Consider the following 23,718-nt stretch of genomic DNA (forward strand, 5'->3'; position numbering starts at 1 on the left):
ATAATGCAATTAAAGTTTTTGGCAAAATAAAAATTTAAATGTAGAGAGAAAAAAATATATATATATACTGGTATTACTTGCTGGTATTAAAAGAAAGAGGGGATTTTTATGACATATAACAAAATATAACATGAAGAGGAGAATTATATGGCCTCAGGACTTTAAAATTAGAAATTTAGTATTTAATAATAGTGTCTACAACCATTATACTGTCTGATATTAGTATAAAGACATTATATTATTGATGTACTAACATTCCTCTTGTGTGTCCAATTTCATGTTGTTATAGTGAATGAATGAGAGAAAGAAATTTAGGTCAACCCCCCCCCTGTAATCCAATGTAAATAACTTGTTAATAATAAAATAAAGGGTCTTAAATGTTTTAATAAAGGTTATGAAGGAAAGAATGAGCAATCCTCGAGTTGGATAAAAATTAAAATTTTTGAAAACGAAACGAGACAAGCTCTGAAATTCCGACATAAATGGTGACAAAAGGGACTTATGTCATAGTAAGAGAGAATGTTCTGTTTATATGTGGAATGCTGTGGAGGTGAGATACGGGACAACACTTGCACTCACTAACACGGGTCACGGGACGGCGGTTCCAACAGCGAGGAGAAAATTCTGAAACGTCGATCTTATTAATTTGCCAGTTTAAAATAAATCCATTATTTTTATTTAGATCTGTGACTTTATTTTAGATAAACCAGATAATATTTAATAGTTGACAATTTAGTAATAAATTGTACTGAATATTCACTCGGAGCATACTAATAAAAAAATATTTTACATCGTCTTGGATGTTTCATTGATAATTTAAATATTAATATTCTGGAATATTAATATCTACAATCCAAGTCGTTTTAATTGAAATGAAATAAAATATTTGGTACACACTGATTTATGAAGAAAGTTTGGTTTATTTAATAGAACTATCGCAAATGTTGAAAGGCAGATAAATTGTTTACGTAAAGTTCAAGTTGCGTTACAATTAAACTATAAGTCGAAGGCCAACTCGGTAAATAATTAATACAATTCTAATCGGAATTGAGAAACTATGATGATTCTTAAACACAAAGCACGTGGTTGCCGATAACATTGGAGTTCATTACTAATCAAAGTTTTAATGTCGTGATAACCATTTTGATCCACACCACAGGTTACATTTTCTTATTATCACCGTCTTGTAGTTTCTCAATATTGTTGCTATTCCAATAAATAATAACTTTGTCTAAATTCGTCTAAAAATAGACGATTATGTTTTGTAAAAATGTATGCAGACTATGTTTGTTGTTATTTGCACTAGACTAATTTGACTATGTTTTGCTTCGACATGAATAGAATAATGCAATTAAAGTTTTTGGCAAAATAAAAATTTAAATGTAGAGAGAAAAAAAATATATATATATATATATATATATATATATATATATATATATCAGATGTTCAAAGGAACCTGGAAACTCTAAAAAAAGTTGAGCGAGTGGTGAATGTAAACATTATTGACAATACTGTTATCTAAGTTGCTCCTAAAACAAGGGAAAAATTCGTGAGGTCGAAATTATTAGATTTTATTTATGAAAGCACTTATGACTGAATAGGATAACTTTGAAAAGAGGTATGGATCTTAGATTTACATGTTATATTAAGGTTCATACAATGGTTTTGTCCCGGAGTTTCCAACGAATTGGACATTACTTTAGATTTCGAATGTTACAAGCATATTTAAAACAACGATATATATATATATAAATATATTTTTTTATTTATTTTTGTCCTAAGAAAAGCGAGGATTCTGTAAATCAGAGTAAAACGTAGGTAGGCAATTAATAGTTGGTTTTGCACAATAAAAGCACAAAATCAGAACAGTAACCTTTATAGTATTTAAGATTATTATATTTACCAAAGGAAAATATCTGTTTATTTTGTGTGGGGGTGGGGTACCGGCTCGCTGTATTCGTTGATATCCTTACTTTTCATTATTAGAAAGTATAAATGTTTCTAAACTTGATACAGTACAGTAGAATGCCTTACTCTCTGATCTCTTTTTACTTCAGAATCATATTGCCACCACAAAAGTTGCACTTTGCGTCTGGTCCATTGCTTTTTATATGCTGTGTTCAAATGATGGTGAGACTTGGTGCGCATTTCGGATGATACAAGCATATTTAAAACAACGATATCTATATTTTTATTTATTTTTGTCCTAAGAAAAGCGAGGATTCTGTAAATCAGAGTAAAAAGTAGGTAGGCAAATTTTAGGCGTATATTTTTTTACTGTTCACATAGCATTTTCTGATCGTATGGATATACCACATTTAGCAGGAGCATATACATCCACACTATCACATCTATAAAAATTACTGTTTGGTTAAATCCATAAATAATAGACATATTTGCGCTTCATAGACCATCCCGTTCACTATCCTCCTATGAACCTAACATTTTTATAAAATTATGAATTTATTTAAAATATAATACGGTATTACTACAATACCTAATCAGTACTGTTTTACTGATCACCCCAAAACGAAATCACTCCCCACTCAGTGGTTTTTACAGCCAGAAATATATTTCAAAGAATTTTTGTGTGGCAGAAATCAAAATACCATACTATTCATTGCCATGTACGCGCTAAAATCTCTAATAAATGTTTTCAAAAGAAATATGTAGGGGACGGAAAGTTATACTTTCCATTTGACTATACCATTCACTTTACTACCTATCTCCAACTGTAATTCTTCACTGTTAAATGATCTCAACATTTTGGTAATGTAAAAATCAGTCGCTGTGCTCACTGCGTCATACCTTATAACATTATATCCAGATTCCAAAAAAGGTTATACAACTCTACAACCGTGGTCGAATGTATATGTTATTTTCAAATAACATAGCAAACATTATGAGTAGCGGCACGTAACTTCTGCTGTGGTATAGTGTTACATTTTAGACTTAATAATAAATATGCTCCAATAAAATTTCAGAGTGTCTAAATCAATATCTCAAATAAATAAGCATTTACTAAAAATCCTTTGTAAAATCACTAGAGTTCGTTAAAAATTGTGAAATTATTGTGAACGTATTTATGTACTTAATTATTTCAAATATGACGTCAACTAAAATTGATAAATAAATTAAATCAAATTACAGTAAGTATTTGTCGGAGGGAGTATTCAGTCTTAAAGTTTTGCAATAAATAACAAAAGAATATGATACAGAGACCTCTACCAATCGTGTTAGATAACCCGACCGGTTTATATATCAGCAATTTCAGATCCGAGTCGACCGTCACAAGCAGTACTCTTGCACGGTAAGCTCATTATACATTACATTACATTGAACTCGTTGAGTGTCTTGATTAAATTATTGTGATCAATGAGCAATTTTAAACAAGTTTCTACATTTGTTACCAATCACTTTCACTGTACTGCCTGTTTAAACATTAGAAACTACTTAGCCTCTTGTTTGTCAAAACGTGAAATATGAAGATAAATTTATTGCTAGGAAGAAAAGCTTTTTAACTAATGTTTTGGCTGCATTTCATAACAATGCTGAAGTAATAGATATTACTAGTATTAATTTTTAAGAATAGCAAAATATCAACATTTACCATCGTAAACAAAGACTAATTGGTTTTATTTTATAATCTTACAAAAATGTGATTAGTCACTATTGCAACGTATCTCAAAATCAGAGTCTAACTGAATAAAACACACAATATTAGTTTCTAGGTGCATAAACGATCGAAACTGTCTAAAATCATATTTATATTTTGTCACTGAAATATGGAAATATATTTATAATAATTACATAATTTTTATTTCCGGTGCAAAAATCTTGACATTTTAATGAAAGCAGTCAGAGAATGAGATGTTATTTTTTACTGTTTTACCCCAGATATACCTTAGGATTGATAGATTACAATTTCAAAATAAATTATAATTAATTACTATGCTTGTAACATGGACGATTAATATGGGTAACTTGTCAGAACGTGGCAAAATATACTAGGGTAAATTAAAAAAAAAGTAAAGAATGTCTTATTTTACCAGGCGAAGTTAGGGCTAAGAAGCCCTCTCTAACACTTAACCTGGGGACCAACGGCTTAAATGTGACTTCCGAACCACCACCAATGGCCGGGCAGGCGGGCCGCTTGCAAGGACAGGATCGCTCAGCGGTCACCTGTCCAAGCAGCAGCCACGCTCGGCGTTGCTTGATCTGGTTATCTTGCGATAACCGCCGTACCCACTACACTGCGCCATTGGCTAATTGCGTAATTGCGTAAATTGTGCTTTTATAATAAAGTTTACTTAAGTTCCTGACAAAAAAATCGTTAAAGAGGGGAAAATATGATTTTTTTAATAACATGACACACACCCTAGGTTAGGTAGAACAAGGAATTATCTGAGAGGATGATGTATCTAACTCACTGTTAAATATGTTGTTGTATTTTTTGTATTGTAAGACTTAAGTAAAAAACCTTAAATTATGAAAAAAGATCTTTTCAAATGAAATTAGTTATATAGTTATGTCGAGTAGGTTATAATTCGAAATACAGTAGACAGATACTAAAATCGTATGTGTTATTAGATTTATCGATTGGGTTGGACAGTAAAACACAGATGATGAGTCATAGAACTTTTTGGCAAATTTCTGTACAAAAAAACAAATTACCTGGTCCTAATTCTAATAAATAAGACTGACTAAAATAAACAGTTAACATATTTTCATTATGATATGTAATTTTATAACTATGTCAGAAGGGTAATGCAGATTTTTAAAATTAAGTTAAATTTCATAAAATGTAAATTTAAAAGTATTTAGAAATATTGTTTAGAAAAAATTGCTGACAAATTTAGAGCTTCTACGACGGATTAAAATATCATCCATACGGTCATCATTGAACTGTAATTTCTTTCGACTCAATCTTTATCTTAGATCTCAGATAAAAGGATAATATTATATTTTTATCTCTTTCATCCTTAATTTTATTGTATAGCTACAAAAATTGTGTATCGATTTAAAAGACATGATAAATATACAACCAAATTCACTTTAACTTGATAAAAAACAATATTGTTACTCAGAAGAACCTAAAACTTATTAACAGCTTAACATGACTTTATTCAAGACAAAAACACTTAAAAATACTAAATATAAAATATTATACCTTCTAAACTTCTAAGCCTTGAAATAACAATTAAAATAATGTATTTTAAGTCAACTTTGTTCTTGGGGTAAAAGTTATTATTATTATATCTGGCTCGTAAGAAATTATGGACCTGTCGAAGAAACAGTAGCCTATAGTTCAATTTAACCTGAAACGTACTTAATTACTAAAGAACAACAGCAAAATTCATATGGGACAAATTTCATTATTATTTACTAATATTTATTAACGTTTCTATACTTCCACCGGAATTATTTATTAGAAACTACCTAGTTTATTTCAATTATCAAAACATCCATAAATTTAATATTATTGAAACTATCAAACAAGAAAAAATGTAAACATAATTTAAAAGTAAAATGAGATTGAAATAACTTGTTTTTGTTATAAAAAGATAACAAAAAATTGAAAACAAATTTTCTTTACGATTTACATATTATTAAATACGTTGCATCTTCTTTATACATCATGAGATTCTAACCTGGACCTATTACTACAGTTGTACCAAACTTGTAAACGATTAGTTTAGGGACGTTCATCATTAAAATGTAGTATAGTTCTTTGTTTGAAGGTTATTTTTGACGATGGAAGGATTTTGTGGTATAGTGTGTGGCGATTTTGTTGCTACATAAGTTAAGTTTATTTTTTCCTCATGCCTTGTAAAAAACCAAGGAAGAGATTACATTTAAATTCTAGAAATATACTATTGTATATTTTTACCGTATAACGATGGCCCTATTATTCTCTCAAATTATCCATCGTAAATCACAAATTATACATGTAGCCATTTCCGTGCTATATATTTAATAATTATGTTCATATTTATCAATAGATTCCATATAATCTTCTCGTTTACTGTTGTAAAACTGAATATAAAGTAAATAAATTGTATTACTTGTTCCAGAACAATAATCTAGTTACATAAATCTGGTCACAGAAGAGGCAAACATGAAGTTCATGCTTGTTATAATACTTGGCGTCTTTCTCATAAGCAACGTTAGAGCTGGTAAGTCATATTTACAGACTTTCATCTAACATTTCAATATTATATCCCTGTACATATCCTTACCATAAGTGTTACTCCAATGTTCTCTTAAAGGCCAAATTGAAGTTTGTATTTTATCTTGGATATTTTATAACCTTCGACACGTAACATTAAAACAAAACGATGAAACACAGTAAGAATTTCAGGTTTGCTAAAAGAAATATATTACTTTCTAATGAAGAAGTATACAATATCCAAAGATTTGTGGCCAACAATATATTTCTTGCAGATTTTAGGTACAGTGGTAAGCACTTAAGAACTAATATGGTAGGATTCCTTAAATATGAAAATAACATCGACTGACATTCTACATTCAAGTACACGTATTGTTATGTTAATTGATTGAAACATTTTTCTTATAAGATGTGTTTAATCTCCGTTCATTAATAGTCCCTTTTACCTTTGAGCAGTAATTATTTTTCAATATTTGCTACTTAGTTTGATGCGTTGGTTTTCTTAATCCTGTACTCCAATACCGAGAAATATATTAAACTCAAACCAATTTAAAATATACTCATTTAGAATTTTAGTCTTACTACTCTTTGGTTATCATTACAATAATTATCGAATTTTAAGGTAATGCTAGTTCCAATATTATTAGGACAAGTAAGACCCTAGTAGATATAGTAATAATTTATTTATTTGTAGATGAGTACAAAGGCGAAACTAGGACCACGTGACCATTTCTCATATTTAACCTTAACAAAATCCAACTACTAAACACACAGATAACTCCAGCAAAAAGATTTATCAACATAAATCTGTTTAGAAGATTTCAAAATTATTTACAAATTAAAATAAAAACTAAAACTAATATTAATCTGCATAATAATTAATACAGAGTGTCCCACGAAGAGGTTTAAATGTTCGATTTTATATTACTTGCCCATTAAATGCACCGAACATTTTCGAACTCTGCATAGTATATGTTTTCAAACCCAAACACTCAGTCATTCATTCCGTCCGCTTACACCAATGTCCACACCATCGGTCTCGGCAGCCGCGGTCAACCGATCCAAGAAGAGATTTTTCATAGCTGAATTCTACCGTGCCCAGCTTTCCAGTCCGCTAATGCTATCTGGAAGAAAATTCAAGTTCTGCCTGCGGTAACAATGAATGATTTAATAAATATTCTGTAGGGCGATATATTGTGGGGTAATTTATTTTGAGGCTGTCGTTTTTTACAATAAAATAATACATAAACACTCAGAATGTCAGTTGCCTAGACTAAACTACCTTTCGGACCAGAGCTACGTCAACATTAAGACATATTATGGGACCGTGTAACTTATGTGCCTATCCGAAGGTATCTTCGCCTTGATGTGGCGGGTGGGCTTGCGTGCTCCAACGACCTCAAGAGCTATACCGGCGGTAGCGTAGCTACTGGTAGACCCTTGCCGGACAGGTCTTCGTGAGGTAGGAGCCAGACTAAGAGAGATACCCTGGTCCTCCAGGTTGGGGGTTGAGCGTTGGGCTGACGACCCGCCTCATAAAAAATTGTTGTTACGAATCACCAACAAAGAGTAGAAACTGGACGGAATAAACGGATAAAGACCCGGCTTTGCTTTAAACAATTACGATTTGGTACATGGAATGTAAGAACACTGGCAGCACCAGGGGCGAGTGACATACTAGCAGAAGAATTGCGCAAGTATAACATGGATGTTGTGGCACTTCAGGAGACCCGGTGGCCCCTGGCAGGGAGAATTAACACCAAAGATTATTTCATTTATTATAGTGGCTGTGAAGATGACAGATACCACGGTGGTGTGGGTGTTGCTGTAAACAAGAGAATTTCGGAGGCTGTGATACATTATGAAGCAATTAATAATAGATTGTGCAATATTAGGTTAAGGGGAAAATTTAGTAACATATCTCTAGTCAGCTTTTACGCGCCAACTGAAGAAGCAGAAGAGGAAGAAAAAGATAACTTCTATGGTCTTCTGGACGAACTGGTGGGTAGGTTACCAAGTTTTGATATGAAGATTATTTTAGGGGACGCAAATGCCAAAGTAGGAAGAGAAGAAGTCTGGAGACCTGCTATTGGAAAAGAGAGCCTGCACCAAGAATCAAACGACAATGGAACCAGACTGGCAAGTTTTGCAATTGCAAATGAATATAAAATAGTTAGCACGATGTTCCCAAGAAAAGATATACACAAATATACATGGACATCACCTGGTGGAACAACTAAAAACCAAATTGACCACGTGATCACAGACCAAAGGCACAAAAGTAGTATAACTGATGTTCGAAGCATCAGGGGAGCGGAATGTGGAACTGACCACTCATTAGTTTTAGTCAAAGTGTGTCAGCGAATAGCAATCCAGAGAAGAAAGGAAGTAAGGCAAGAAAGAAGAATAGAAGTAGGTAGACTTGAGCTTAAGAATATTGCTGATGAATTGAAACTGAAACTGGAGAATAGATTTAAGGCCCTGGAAGACATGGAGAACAATGAAACTGTAGATGCCAAATGGTCTAATTTTAAGGAAGTAGTTCTGAACACAGCAGAAGAGGTATGTGGTAGTAGGAAGAAGAGAAACAAAAAACCATGGTTTGATCAGGAATGCGAGCAAGCTCTGAAAAACCGAGTTAAAAGGAAAATAACGTGGATGAATAGTAACAGGGTAGAGGATAAAGAAAGCTATAATGAAGCAAATAGGGAGGCAAACAAGTTGCTGAGGTGGAAAAAAAGACTGTATCTGCATAGATTGCTTGACAAGGCTGAGGAAGATAATACAGCAAATAACGCAAAGGACTTCTACAGGAAAATAAGATTCTTCAAAAGAGGTTTTACCCCATACCCATATGGGGTAAAAAACAGAAATGGAGAGTTGGTGACAGAAAGTACAACAGTTATAGAAAGATGGAGAGAGTACTTTTGCGAGCTACTAAATGTAGAGGACCATACTAGGGACGAAGAGCAAGTTGGTGAATACTATCATGTTCAACCAAATATAGAACCACCAACCATAGAAGAATTAAAGGATGCAGTCAAAGCGCTAAAGACCAACAAAGCTCCTGGGAAGGATGAAATAACAGCAGAATTCTTGAAGAAAGGAGGAGAAATAATAGTGGAAAATCTATGGAAACTAATACTTCGTATTTGGGAGAAAGAAGAAATGCCAGCTGAATGGCAAGAAGCAATAATAATACCTATACACAAGAAGGGTGAAAAAGAAGAGTGTGGTAACTACAGAGGCATCTCACTACTCAGCATCCCATATAAAGTTTTATCCAAAATTGTTTTAAACCGACTTGAACATTATACAAATGAAATAATCAGGGAAGAACAGGCAGGGTTCATAAAGGGCAGATCAACCACAAATCAGATTTTCATTTTCAAAGAAATATTAGCTAAATACTGGGAATATAATAAAGAATTTTTTGCCATATTTATTGACTTTCAAAAAGCATACGATAGCATAATCAGAAAAGAGTTGTGGACACAACTAGATAAATTTGGCATCCCGAGAAAATTAATAAACTTAGTTAAGATGAGTGTCACAGAGTCAAGAGGCTCAGTAAAAATTAATGGTCGGGACTGTGTACCTTTTGGGATAAACTCAGGAGTCAGGCAAGGAGATGGTCTTTCTCCAATCTTATTTAATATTGCCATAGAAGAAGCACTTCAGAGTGTAGCAGAGAGGGATTTAGGGGTGGAAGTTGGAGCTAAAATAAACATCCTAGCTTTTGCAGATGATGTTGTCATATTTGCAGAAAATGTAGATGATTTGAGGTCACTAACTAGACTATTTATGAGTGAGGCAGAGAAAGTGGGGTTGAAGACGAATGATGCAAAAACTAAATATATGCACTTTAAAAGGAATCAAAATCAAAGAGGAGGACCCCTACAAATTGATGGGCATGTTTTCGAACAAGTGCAGAACTTTAAGTATCTTGGGGTCACAATATCAAATAAAAACACAGATGAACCAGAGATGCAAAATAGGATCAACTCAGTAAATAGATGTGTATATGCATGCAATAGGATACTTTCAACCAAATCTCTCTCTCACAAAACTAAAACTAGAATATACAAAACAATTATATGTCCAGTGCTTTTGTACGGATCCGAAACGTGGAGGCTTAAATAAGAAGGATGAGAAAAAGCTTCTAGTTTTCGAGAATAGAATTTTACGTAAAATTTATGGGCCATCATATGAACAAGGGGTATGGAGAAGAAAACATAATAGAGAAATCAGGGAGCTCTACAATAGTACGGATGTAATAGGAGAAATAAAGTGCAGAAGACTCCGTTGGGCAGGCCATGTTTTGAGAAGAGAAGAGGAATGCAAACTGAGGAGGGAAATGTACGGTAACCCAGAAGGAAGACGACCCCGTGGGAGACCGAAAGTGAAATGGTGGAACCAGGTGAAGGCTGATATGGAGAAGGTGGGCGCTTCAGAGGAAGATGCAGAGGACCGTTCAAGATGGAGGAGCTTTGTTGGTGCGGCTAAATATCACCTCCGATATAAATGGCCCTGGGAGTAAGAGTAAGAGTAAGTAAGTAACTTATGTGAAAATTGGCAATAAATTCTATTCTTTTAAAATAACCAACTGTAAAACTTTCCCGACAGCATCCATGCAGAGCTTTATCCCTAGGTTTCATTTAATAATTATTGATAGATCAGAGTATCGAAGGATCCAACTGTGTGTTGCGAAAATTACAAAAGTTTTCATCACACGTGGTTACTAAAGTTAGGTAGTACTATAAAGGTAGGTGGTCGTGGCAGGTCCATTACAGCGCACAATGTTTCCGCTGCTGCTTTACCTTTTCCTATAGAACGATGGGCATAAACACAGCGCACATTGATGTCAAATACATTTTTTGTGTTATCTTACTACTGTAAAAAGGCTCTTCAGATCCACAGATACTGCATAACAAAACCAACATAACAGCTAGACCTTTCCTATGTATAGGTTTCTCAACGATTTCAACACAATTTGTGCCATCACATTCACTGCATTTTACAAATAATGATAGGTTATTGTTCAACACCTCCAAGTCAATAATGAAATTCCCTTTGGTATTTTTATCTGGTAGGTAATCACATTTATTGCCACACAGTTTCACATATCGAAGCTTGTGATCAGAAGCAGAAAGATCAAAACATCTTACCTCACCATCATCAGGAGAACTAGGCCTAGAGCCTACATTTGAGACAGGGTTAGAAACTGGAGAACTACTAACATTGGATATGTTAGGTATTGTTGATTTTGATTGTGAATCAAACTGGTTCCCTTTATAATTATTTCTTCCAAACTTTCTTATTCTAGGCATTGTAAATACACTAAACACTGCAGTTAGCTCACTAAATACAAACACTGTTTATTTAAACAAACAATATTACAAAAGTATTGTCACTTGAACAATCAGCTGTTCTAAATAATGCTGACAGATGGAATAGACAGACAAATCCAAAGGCTACAGAATACAACTGTTCACCTGTCTTACAGCTTACTATATAAAATCATGCTACTGGGCTCTTAGTGCATACTACAAAAGTAGAATAATTGTCACTGACTGAACAATGTATTTCTATTTTTCCTAGCTTATTATTTGACTAATGTATATTATATATTATAATCATATATTATTATATATTATTATATATTAGTATTATATATCAAATTTTTCAGAAAAACACAGAGAATTTTATAGGAAAATAAAAAAAATTTTCAAAAATTCGATTATTTGTGTACATGGTTACCTTAATATTAGTGGCAAACGGTGCACGAATAGGTAGAATAATAAGAGAAAATCTTTTCTATACAACAAATTTGTATGTGTTTGAAATATTATTGAATATAATTCGTACTATTCCAAATCTTAATAATTCAATTACTCACTTTGGTAACTCAAATAAATAATAAACATATGTACCGAAAAAATAACTATTTTTCTATGTGCCAAATGGATATCAGTGAAGCTATCATGATAATTTAATGGCAATAAGAGGATTATTCAATTTGAAAGCTGTAAATTTAACAGCTATAAATGTAATATGAAGAGCTTTAATGTACCCTATTAGAAAACAGTGTCATACAGTATGGCATTTTAATTGAATCCAATTCTGTTTTGGTATAGACAGATTTTTCCAAATAGCTCTAGGAACAACCTGACCATCGATATGTTAAGTCAGTCTCTAGGTCATGATCTATACAATTAATTTAAGACGTTCTCTTTTGTAAAAGGCAAACAAAGTTTCGAAAAATTCTAACCTATTGATTTCCAGGTCTTCTCTTTAACGGTGCAGTACTCTAGACGATTGCTGTTACATCTATTGCAGAATTTGTAATCCTGTCATCTTACAGATTTTTAGAAATCTTCATACATGCGAGGGAATAACAGTACTCATAGTATATACAATTGTAAAGTAGACTCGATCTCTTACTTGTAGGTGTCCTTTTAAGGAACTATCTTTGAAATATATTTGCAATTTTGAAAGTTTTCATAAAATGAAGATATGTCTTACTAAATTATAAAAGGTAGGAATTTTATTAGGCCACATTGTTACCTTAAGAAATATGGATGTGACAGTAAAATTTTAATGAGGAACATTTTCTTCTTCTTTAGAGACATTTAAAATATGTACATCAAACTCTTAAAAGCTGCCATTATTTTTCAAAATAGTGATAAACCATGTTTTTTTGTTATGAAATTTGTATGAAATACATTCATATACAATTTGATGAATTCTTTATGGAGTTTATCATTGAGAAAATGCCTTCCATTTTACTGCTCTAAACCTTAAATATAAGATATAAAATTTGGGTTTGTTCCTTTTTTTCAGTATGCGTAAACGAGAAATAAAATCCTTATGTTTTAACTCAACACATCCATTTATTACCTGAAAGCTTAAAATAGATAAAGAGCTTAATTCATTGACGCTTTATTTTCTATTTGGACACTTTGAACAAATGAAAAGTTACCAACATTCTCCATTCCGTAAAAAACAAACGAAAATGAAAAAATTTTGAGAATAAAGATAATTTTTCATTGTTAAACTTCTTAAGGAATATCAACATATTAGCACTCATATGCTTTTCTAATAGAAATAACTGTGTTAACAATAAATATATAATATAAAAATACAAAAATAAAATAGTCAAAAACTAACTAAAACAATACGGACATACTGACATATTGTATATACATATTTTTAAATGTCTATAAAACAATTAAATGTTTTCTATTTTAAGTTTGCTGCCAGACTTATATTTTGAAGATCATAATGGTGGCTTATATAAAACAACCGCCATCTAAAGTGAACATTCAAAAATACTCAAATAGCGGCCACAAAGTAATTTATGAGCAGAAAACTAGATCGTACAATCTAATTCGATTTTATTGCTATACATTTTAATTTTAATACGTTTAGTATATTTTAAAACATAATAAAGCTCAATTTTTTGTTTAGATGCGTCCCCTGAATCGCCAGAATCGAACGAGGCAGGCTTGAGTGTGAGTATTCACCATTATGCGCTTTAAGAACTATGAAAATCAAAATAAATACATTTTACACTCAGTTTTTGTGACAATAGTTTTACTTCTAAGATACAATCAAAAGAGATCTTGTCGAATCTTCTCTAGTTGGGAAATCAACATCCAGAAAATACTTTTTAGTGTAGAAAATAAAATGAACCCTTAAATGAGTACGTTTTCGATAACAACCTACGTTTCTAGTATATGTATTGTTTTAGTTTACAACTAGCTGTTTCCCGCGGCTTTGCACGTTTTTTCGTAAGCTTTTTCCGTGTATGGTTTCTTATGCCAATGTAGAATTAGCCTTGTTGCCACGATCAAGACAATCTGTCAAAAGAGTATGCTTTATAATCATATGCTTTATTATAAAGTGGTTTGGCACTCAAGCTTTAAGTTCAACCAGAAATTTATTTTATAGACAAATATACGTCGTAACTTAGTGCCTTCAAATAGTGTTTGGCTATTTATTATATGTATCATTCGCGTAATTGCAGTATATAATGGGCAAATATTTTGAAAACTTTTTATCATTTGTAGCTCCGCCTGGTGGCTACAATGTCTTTGTAACGATACGACGCTAGGTTTACTTATAAATCTAAATAATAATTTATTTGATATAATTAATACTGTAATTAAGATTTTATAAATTTAAAATAAAATACCCCACATTTTTTGATTTTGTCTTGAATATCTAAGTATCTTAAAGAAATGAATTCAAATTTGATTGTTAAATCTGCTCTACATGTACATTCTTTGACATAAAAAAATATTATAATATATAAATATAAAATTTCTTCATTAGTTATGTTGCATTTTTTTTAGTTATTCTTGCACTGGTTTTATGTATTAGAGATTAATTATCGTAGTTGTATAATTATTTTATCCTGTTTTTCGATATAGTTAGAAACTCGAATGCTTACAATCGTTTCATTGGTTTAGTAATTTCATTTTTACATTGAATTTTTTTGTTTATACATTTGTGATATGATATGCAATTCATGTCTGCTAACGTATGACAATTTCAGATGTCTCTAGGACACTCACCCCACATGACAGTATCTATGCCGGAGATTAATATGCCGTCAGTCTTCCCGCAGCTTAGGCATACATTATAATTTAATTTAATAGTTTCGTTTACCAAAAGTAAACTAGAGGAGAAGGGAAAGCCCAAATAACAATTAAAAATGTAAATTTTCTGACAATTAATATTTGTAACATATTGCATTTTGTTTCTGTTTCTTTTTTTTTATCACCTAATGTGCATTATAGTATGGTATATTTTGGTTAAAATTAGTATATGATTTTATTATGTTAATCTATGATCAACATACGACACGTGTGGTCTACGTTCGACACAGTGTGTTCCAGGTACAACGTGGATGCAGGACTGCAACACGTGCCATTGTGATGCTAATGGCAATGCTGGGTGCACACTAATGGGTTGTCAGCCCGCTATTATTTTGGTAGGTTTCTTCATGTTCATTGAACTCAAAAACCATGTATTAGTGAGGGTAAATAGTCGTAAGTTTTAATTTGGTTCTAAAATATTTGCATCCTTGTTAACATTATTACCATACTGTATTTGTTTCTTGTTTCAAGCAACTAAAACTATTAAAAATGTAAACTAGTTCAACGAATACTATTAATGTAACGTTTCTTTTAAAACTTCTAATTTCACAAACATTTTTATTAATAACTTGTTTTTAGTCGTCCATTTTGAGTTTTATTGTACAATAGCTAATATTCCTTTAAAACTTATATACAATCTATATACTTATATATAACATAAAACTATATCTAATTCGAGGATTTAACTTGCCTTTTATTTGTACCGTAGCCGAAGTATAAATTTGCCTAAAATTGAAACAGTTACAATTTTGTAACATTATATTAAATGAAATTAGTTAGCAAAGATAATCAAAGACGTTACTATATATATATAACCTAGGTACTATATATAATTCGTACAATCAGGTCTTTTCAGTGATATATCTCATAATCCTGCGTAACTTTATTTATACGAGTATGTTAGGAGCCTGTCATAGTGTCATTGCAAAAGCTCATTGCACTTATATATACATGTGTGAAAATAGAGGCAATTAGAGCGAGAATTGTGTGTACTCAATTTAAATTAGCAGTTACCCCCGGCTTAACATCGGGCTTTACTATAGAATAACATAAATTTTTAAATTACATAATAAAATCTCCTGAAAATAAGTGATTGTTCCTGGAATATATTCTTATCCCTTAGCCCATTATAATAAAGAGCTATCCATTTTTACTCTAAAATATCTGTCAGATCACTTCAATTCTATCTCTGATATTAGTGAAAAACTACAAGAAGGGGAGCGAATTTATTATGAATTGTAATTAATAGATAACATTTTTTAATAGATCATTTGAACTTTATTATATTAGAAATATTGAGGGTCGTGCGTGCTTTGAGGCGAGGATCAGGGTCTTGCTAATGGGGTGACGCGCTGGGTCGGTGTGGTCAAACTGTGTGTTAGAGCGGTTGAGAATATGTATTTTTTTTTATTTTCTTTCTCTTTTACATTTTTAGGTTTTGTCGATATGTATAACGTTCATTAAGAGTTGTATTATTAAGTTCATGAGTTACTTTATGTATACTAAGTAATTTGTTTCATTTAAGTATAAGGTATAATTTGGTTAAATTTCTACAGTATTTGTATTTAATTATGGTTAATTTTCTGTTTTTATATAACATTGAGTAGTAGAGAGAGTTGAATAACCCTAGATCCTCCTCTTCAACAAAGTCATTTTTAATGTCACTTATTTACCTTAGGAGTTTAAGTTTTTTTTTAGCTCCTAGGACTAGGAAAGTACCAATGAAATACTAAATTATTTTATATTCTGGGTATACTCTAAATTTCAATTACAATGGTCTATTAAATCACTACTCACTGTAGAGTATTAAGATTCTCGAATAGAGCCAGTTTGGTACACCATACCTAGGTATTCTTATTAAATATGTACTAGTAGAATTGTGTGGGTATTAATATAAATACTATCATATATACTATCAGTTATTGAGCTGTGTCATTCTTCATTTAAAAACAATTATATACTCTTTAATGAACAGTGTTTAAATTATACTATTTTTTTCAAAACTAAACGATTATTTACAACAGTCTGCATTTTGTAATTCACTTTTAGCAACAAAATAAACCCTCACTCCTTATCTGTCTCAAGAGTAATTATAGTATGTTACGTGTTCTCTAATTATAATTGATTGCAAAGCATTATTATTTTTTTCTATTCATTATTATTTATTTTGTACTGTTATAGGAACCCGGAACAGATGACCCTAGGTAACCCTTGAGAGAGCGCAGCTTTTGCTTTATTTAGACTACACATCACCTCGTTTATGAATTTTACAATATATGAGAGTAACCATATATGTATAATGTAACGTAATAATAAATTATTCTTCCATTTTATAATGTGTTTAAATGTTCCTATATTTGCACCATTAATACTCATTATAATATACTAATCGTCATTTAAATTTTGACTATTTGATCTCTAAATTTAGTAGTGATAAAACATAAACTGATTGATTTATTAAATATTTAATCAGAAGAAATAAATTGAAATTAAACAGTTTCTAGGGCCCTAGAATCTAAGTCCTTGATTTCCAAAGGCCTCGATAAGTATAAATCCATAAAATCTTACGCTTATGTTAGGAATTATTCTTACGTTTTTGTTCAAATAATTTGGAAATTTCCTTCAGAAATGTGTTAAAAAACAAGCCCACGTGAGATTAAATATTTGTAAAACAATGTATAATATCCATTCGATATAATATGAATGGTAATATCCTTAATATCTTATCATTATAAAAAGGTGTTTTCATTATGCTTAGTACAGTAATGAATATTTTATTTATAGTTGTGTAAAGTAAACGGGATAAAAATACCTAAACACACGAATAAATGTTTAGTATATAATTCTTTACTAAAATTAAATATAGGCTATTGTATTATACGATATATCTTTTAGTATTTCGTTTCTTGGTGTTATTTTATGGGCTTAGCGGTACAATTAAGTCTATGTATCACAGGGTTGCAGGTACTATGTAGGCTACTTAGGATATAGGTTTATATGGAGTTGAACGGATTGATATATGGCTTGATATGTTCGTTTTTATATTATGCTGCAATCAAACTTGACATAATTTTCGTTACATTTAAGTTCAAAAAGTTCATAAGTTCAACACTCAAGTTACATTTAATATGTCTATCCTCTACTTTATTTTACTTTTACGGTGAATTTTTTTATAGTGAAATATTGTTAGGATAATTAGTGTAACTTGATTAACTGCCTATCTGTACGATTTAATAATAGCAGGTGTATACCTGCTGTTGATAGCTGCTGTTTACTCAGTTTAGTATTGTTGGCTATTCGCCGAGAACCTCAATGTGTGCCAAGCATTGTCACAGTAAATCTGCTCTAAATCAGTATTTAATGTTTAATTTGTATCATTAAATATTTGATAAAATTTTCTAAAAACTGCTATTCATGTAATTCTTGAAAAACATTGCTGGTTTTTACGATATTCAAAGTTTAAAAATTTAATCACCGCCATTTTTTAAAATTCTAAATATAACTGTATGATAATATTTTTTTATACTCGTCTTATTATTTTAAATATTAGAGCCAAATTTGGTATAACTTGACTTATTATTTCTGATGATATTATTTTTTTAAATAAAAATACATACAGACATTGAGGAAACTAATTATTGGAGACCCATATTCATATGGTGAAATATATTTGTCTTGACCTGAGCAATAATTTGGTAGGCATACCTTTGTCCAGAGAGTTACGGGACACCCTGTATAACGATGGAAAATGTCCAAAATTCTATTATCTTTTCAAAACTTTCATAGTCAATAGCATGTTTATATCATCAACAATGTATCATTGTTATATAATTTTTTCTTGTTTTAAAGCAAATAACATTTTTTTTCAGACATTTGTGATAAAATCTTGTGGTTTCCTATTAAATTCATAATAACTTTTATTTTCAAAGTAAATAAAACTTTTTAAATTTTTGATGATTTAAATTCTAAGTAATAGATTAGTAAAAAAAGGATAAAAGTATGATCACAGTTAAGCTTGACAGAAATAAATTAAAGTTTAACTTTTTAAGCAATGCAATTGAGACCGTTTATGCATTTTATAACATTTACAGAGAGACTATTAAAGGATAATAAGTTAACATTGTAAAATGATCTTTATAAATCGCTGTGTAAGGCCACTAGCTGTTACCCGTGGCTACATAAGCAATACCTCTCATTGAAAAAGAAGCATCATAGTCATTTTTAAAACTGAACGCAGGCATTTCTTGTATAAGTGGTAGTAGTGGAGCGCTAGCGAAGCCTCTTTCTTAGAGTATTGCTTAGAGGTGTCTGTACGCACTATATCTCTAAATAAAATTGACTAAATACGTTTTGCTGGAATATTTATTATTCTACAGTCAACGTGGATTTTGATGATAGCAATAGAATATCTCGGGAGATAATTGAATTATAAATTTTAAATTTTGCAATACATTATTATTTCAAGTTATATAAGAAATATTGCTTGTTATTCCAGGGGATTTGGTTGAGTATCAGATTAGCCTGTAACTCAGAGGGAAATCCCAAGATTTTATTCAGCAATTATATTTATGTTTATTTTTTAATCATTTGAAGAGGTACCAAATTTGATTTTCTGTCTTCTGCCTTTTCACAAAACGACTAGAAAACGCACTCAAGTATGGACTAGGTATTATTTACGTAACTTCATTTCTACATTGGGTACATCGTACCAAATGATTATTTATGACTACATATGGTATGTGCTGAGTGTTAGGGTGGCCTAACTATCCACATCTGAAAAATATTTTTATTTTACATTAATAATAAGATGATAATCAGGGGCTGCCAAATTTATATTCTTTCTCTATGGGAGCTGGATAAATCTCTGTCAGTTTGCCTGTCAAGATTTCTCGAGAATGAAATGATTTGTTACCAAAACCATGGTCTGATGTACTCCTGTCTTGTTCTAAAAGTGTTTAAACTTAGAGAATAAATTAATAATAAAGTAGAGTACTGAATTTGAGAACATATAGTGTTTATTCTTTCAATTTAATTTCAAGTTATTTTTAATTGAAATCTTAGAGCACGATTGTATACAATATATTAATATGATATTTCATAACTGGAAAAGTGTTTGCAGTTTTACACTCACGCTAAGATTTTTCCATAGAAATTTTACAAATGAGTAAAAATATTTTTATAGATTGTCTTGTGGTACGATGACACCAGATCCCAAACGTTTAGGTAGTTACTTTTTAAATAAAATATTTGTTTAATATTTACTTTTTCAAATTATTTAGCAAGCTGTATCAGCCATATTCATATTTATACTGTCATAAAAATATTTTTTTAACTCTCCCTGTGGAATCTCATGGCTTAATCGCATTCAGATCGTATGTATATCGTAAGTCTCTGCGGAGTTTTAGTTTCATTCAGCAAGTCCTTCAGCACATTTTATAACCACCAATGTAATCTTAACTGTCTACCTTCACAAAACTTTCTCTTAATACATCGTTTGACTTTTAATGGGAATATTTCCCTTGTCTGTTTTAATTGAATTTTAAAAGTTCTTCTGTTTTTAAAAGTGCATTTAAAAAGTTCTATAAAGTTTACTGCGATACACCGTCAGGGAATATAGTATATTTATTTAACTTGCATTAACATATACATAAAAATGAAAAGTTAAAAAATCCCTATATGCTAATTAAGTCAATTCCAACAATATATAGGTCTTTTTGTATGTCTATATAAATTCTATAATCTAGACAAAGGTTAGGGGAATCATGAGATAAACCCTAATCTGTGAAGACAACTTCACAGTCTTAAGTCATCAGGTTAGAGGTCAAAACGTAGAAACGGCAATTTTACAAACCTTGTACTTTCCTTTTACATTCAGGGATTCTTCTTCTGCACTTTTCCATGAATCAAATATAATCTTTATTTGTCTCTTGGTATATATTATTCCAACCGACCATATCACACATCTACTTGTGCTGTAGGTAAGCATTTAACTACACGTACTAATTTTAGAAATAAGCTATAGCTATATTAAATAACAAAATAATACGAAACCAACAGTCACCTTAACTTTTTACTTTCAGTGATAAATTATTTTTAACGACAGATAACTACAGTGTTTAAGAGTTTTGTAGTGTATAAAATATATTTTTTATACGTATTTAAGAAAATGCAACTCTCACATTAGCATAAAAATACGACTACACGTGGAAGATTGAAATATAAAATTAGAAAACTCTACATCGTTAATGGGTTTGAAACCACCGCATTACTACATTAGATTTTTTAAAGAAAATAAAACCAGGGTAATATTAATTTCATGAGTTACACAATATCGTGTTTACTATTTTTATCTCTTAAATACCATTAGACAACAGTGAGCTCTGAGAGTTGCCATGCATTAACACCAGATCGTAGTGTTGCACAGTGAGTTAATTGTTTGTTTGTTTAAAGTAATGAACTTTAACATTGCTTTTATTTTAGTTAGTGACTTTAACGAGTATCTTTGTTTGGTTATGATCTGTTTTTCTAGTTAATTAGTGGAGCATCACTGAAGCCTATCTCTTGAGAGGCTATAAATATTTCACTCATACTCTGACAGTATATTATCCAGCTGAATTTCTGTCCACACAATATCTCAAAAACATATGTTATTTAATTAACTAAAGGTTTACATTTACAAATTAGCAACACTAGGAGGAAGGTTTTTATTTCACTTTATAGTATTTGGCTGAGCGTTAGCGAACATTTTCACGTCGCTCTTATGAGTAACCAACCACCATGGCAAGAATAAAATCACGAAAAAAGTCATTCTCAACAAAATGATTTTACCCATATGGCATTCAACCTTAGAATTCTTACGAGATATTCGCACTTTTAATAAAGTACAATTGTTAAGAACTTCTTAGTATATTTTTAAACCTTTGCCCTTAATACTTTTGCTCAACAACACTTATTAGCAAATACATAAATATTAAGTTCCGTAGCATTTTCCATTAAAACAATCTAATTACTCAAAGTTACTAAATGAACTATTTAATATAATTGTAACTTATTATCTTAATTTGTAGAACCTGTAAAGTGTTATTGTACTGCTTATCATTCTAAAACCATATTTGTACTGACTAATAGTAACCAACTAATATGGCAAGAATAAAATCAAGAAAAAGTAGTTGTAATATGAATGCAGTGAATTTATTTTGAATTTAAAATTGTATTTTCAGCAACTTTTTTTAGATTGAATTAGATGTGACTACATGAAACTGTTATTTTAAAATGTATTAATTAAATTACTTGCTTTAAAAAATGAATTGTTTCAAAAGTAAATAAGTATAAAAACTATTAATATCTAGAGTTAACTTTTACGTAATTGGTATACTTAATTCTTGAGTTAAAATAATATGACACGATGCAATTTGATAATATTGGACAGTTATAAAATCTAGTTATTTCTGTATAAATTCTACTCTACCCGTTCAAGTAAAAAATGCCTAGGTGTCATATCAGGACAGGAAGTAAATTTTAAAGCCGGAAATATACGCTTTTTGATTGAACATATTTCGTGATATTTCTTGATTGGGGCACAAGCCAAGTTCAACTAAGACACTGGATTACATGAGAGACAAATTCAATTTAAAAGGCCACACTGTAGGTCTAATTATGTTTTTGAGACCTATTGTTATAATGTTTTTCCTAGTAAAAAAGAAATACTTTAGAACCAGTCAAAATTGTATTCATATTTTGAATGTCTTAATCATGGATACTGACATAATATCTAACCGATATATGTTTGCTTCTGTTTAAAACATAGTATAGGGCTCAATAATATTGCTCAACAACACTTATTAGCTAATACATAAATATTAATTTCCGTAGCATTTTCAATTAAAACAATCTAATTAATAAAAGTTACTAACCGTAAATACCTTAACTAAGAAGGCTTAAGCACTTTGGTTTTAAGAATTCGGTGTAAATTCACTGGGAACTCCTAATTCTTTAAACATCACTTGAGTTTGTTTAAAGTATATATATATATATATATATATATATATATATATATATATGTGTGTGTGTGTGTGTGTGTGTGTGTGTGTGTGTGTGTGTGTGTGTGTGTGTGTGTGTGTGTGTTTCTAACATAACTCAACTAATGTTAGCAACGAAATAAAAGAATATTAAAATTATAAACCGTCTTATAGTTTAGTTTTGACGAAGGAAATTACTCATTCATTATAAAATATTATTAACAAATAACTAAATAAGATATAAAGACCTCTCCCAACCTTTTCAGATAACCCAACCGGTTTATACCTCAGCAATTTCAGAACTGAGACGACCGTCACAAGTATTACTCGTGTACGGTAACCTCATTATACACTACATTACATTGAACCCTTTGACCGTCTTTATAAAATCATAATGATCAATGAGCAGTTTTATACCAGCTTATTACGTTAACTACCAACCACTTTGACTGTACTGCCAGTGCACAAGTTGGATACTACTTATTCACTGTAATCATTATACAGGTTATCTCCATTATTTATAGAATGTAACGCTTATATTTAAAATAAATTATATTTTTGGTTGATGTTCATACCAATGTTGTAGTGATAAATTATAAATATTCTATCTAGATATTATATCTGAATAAATATTGTATTTTCAAAGTTTTTAAACATATTGGGCTTTTAATATTAACAGGATGTCGACCAATACTACCTTTCATCAGATATCAGCATATGGCAGTAGATTGTTCTTCAGATCGGAATAAGCGCCCACTGGACTCTCGGTCCGGCCATCCACATTTAGTAAAGCAACTAAGAGGCTGAAATTGTAATAGCTCCATAATATGGTCAACGAAACTTGACTGACTTTCTTCTATAAAATAAT

General features: G+C 30.9%; 1 protein-coding gene across 1 annotated transcript in view; it reads left to right on the forward strand.

Annotated features, from left to right (window-relative positions):
- Positions 1–23,718, forward strand: part of LOC124361039 (pacifastin-like protease inhibitor cvp4) — a 58,230-nt gene that overhangs the window by 24,835 nt on the left and 9,677 nt on the right. Inside the window, exons 5-8 of the mRNA XM_046815075.1 lie at positions 6,083–6,176; positions 13,640–13,683; positions 15,063–15,167; positions 17,014–17,036. Of these exons, the coding sequence (XP_046671031.1) occupies positions 6,083–6,176; positions 13,640–13,683; positions 15,063–15,167; positions 17,014–17,036 (266 nt within the window). The remainder of the gene's footprint in view (positions 1–6,082; positions 6,177–13,639; positions 13,684–15,062; positions 15,168–17,013; positions 17,037–23,718) is intronic.

This window comes from Homalodisca vitripennis, chromosome 4 (genome assembly GCF_021130785.1).
Source record: "Homalodisca vitripennis isolate AUS2020 chromosome 4, UT_GWSS_2.1, whole genome shotgun sequence".
Taxonomy (NCBI): Eukaryota; Metazoa; Arthropoda; class Insecta; order Hemiptera; family Cicadellidae; genus Homalodisca; species Homalodisca vitripennis.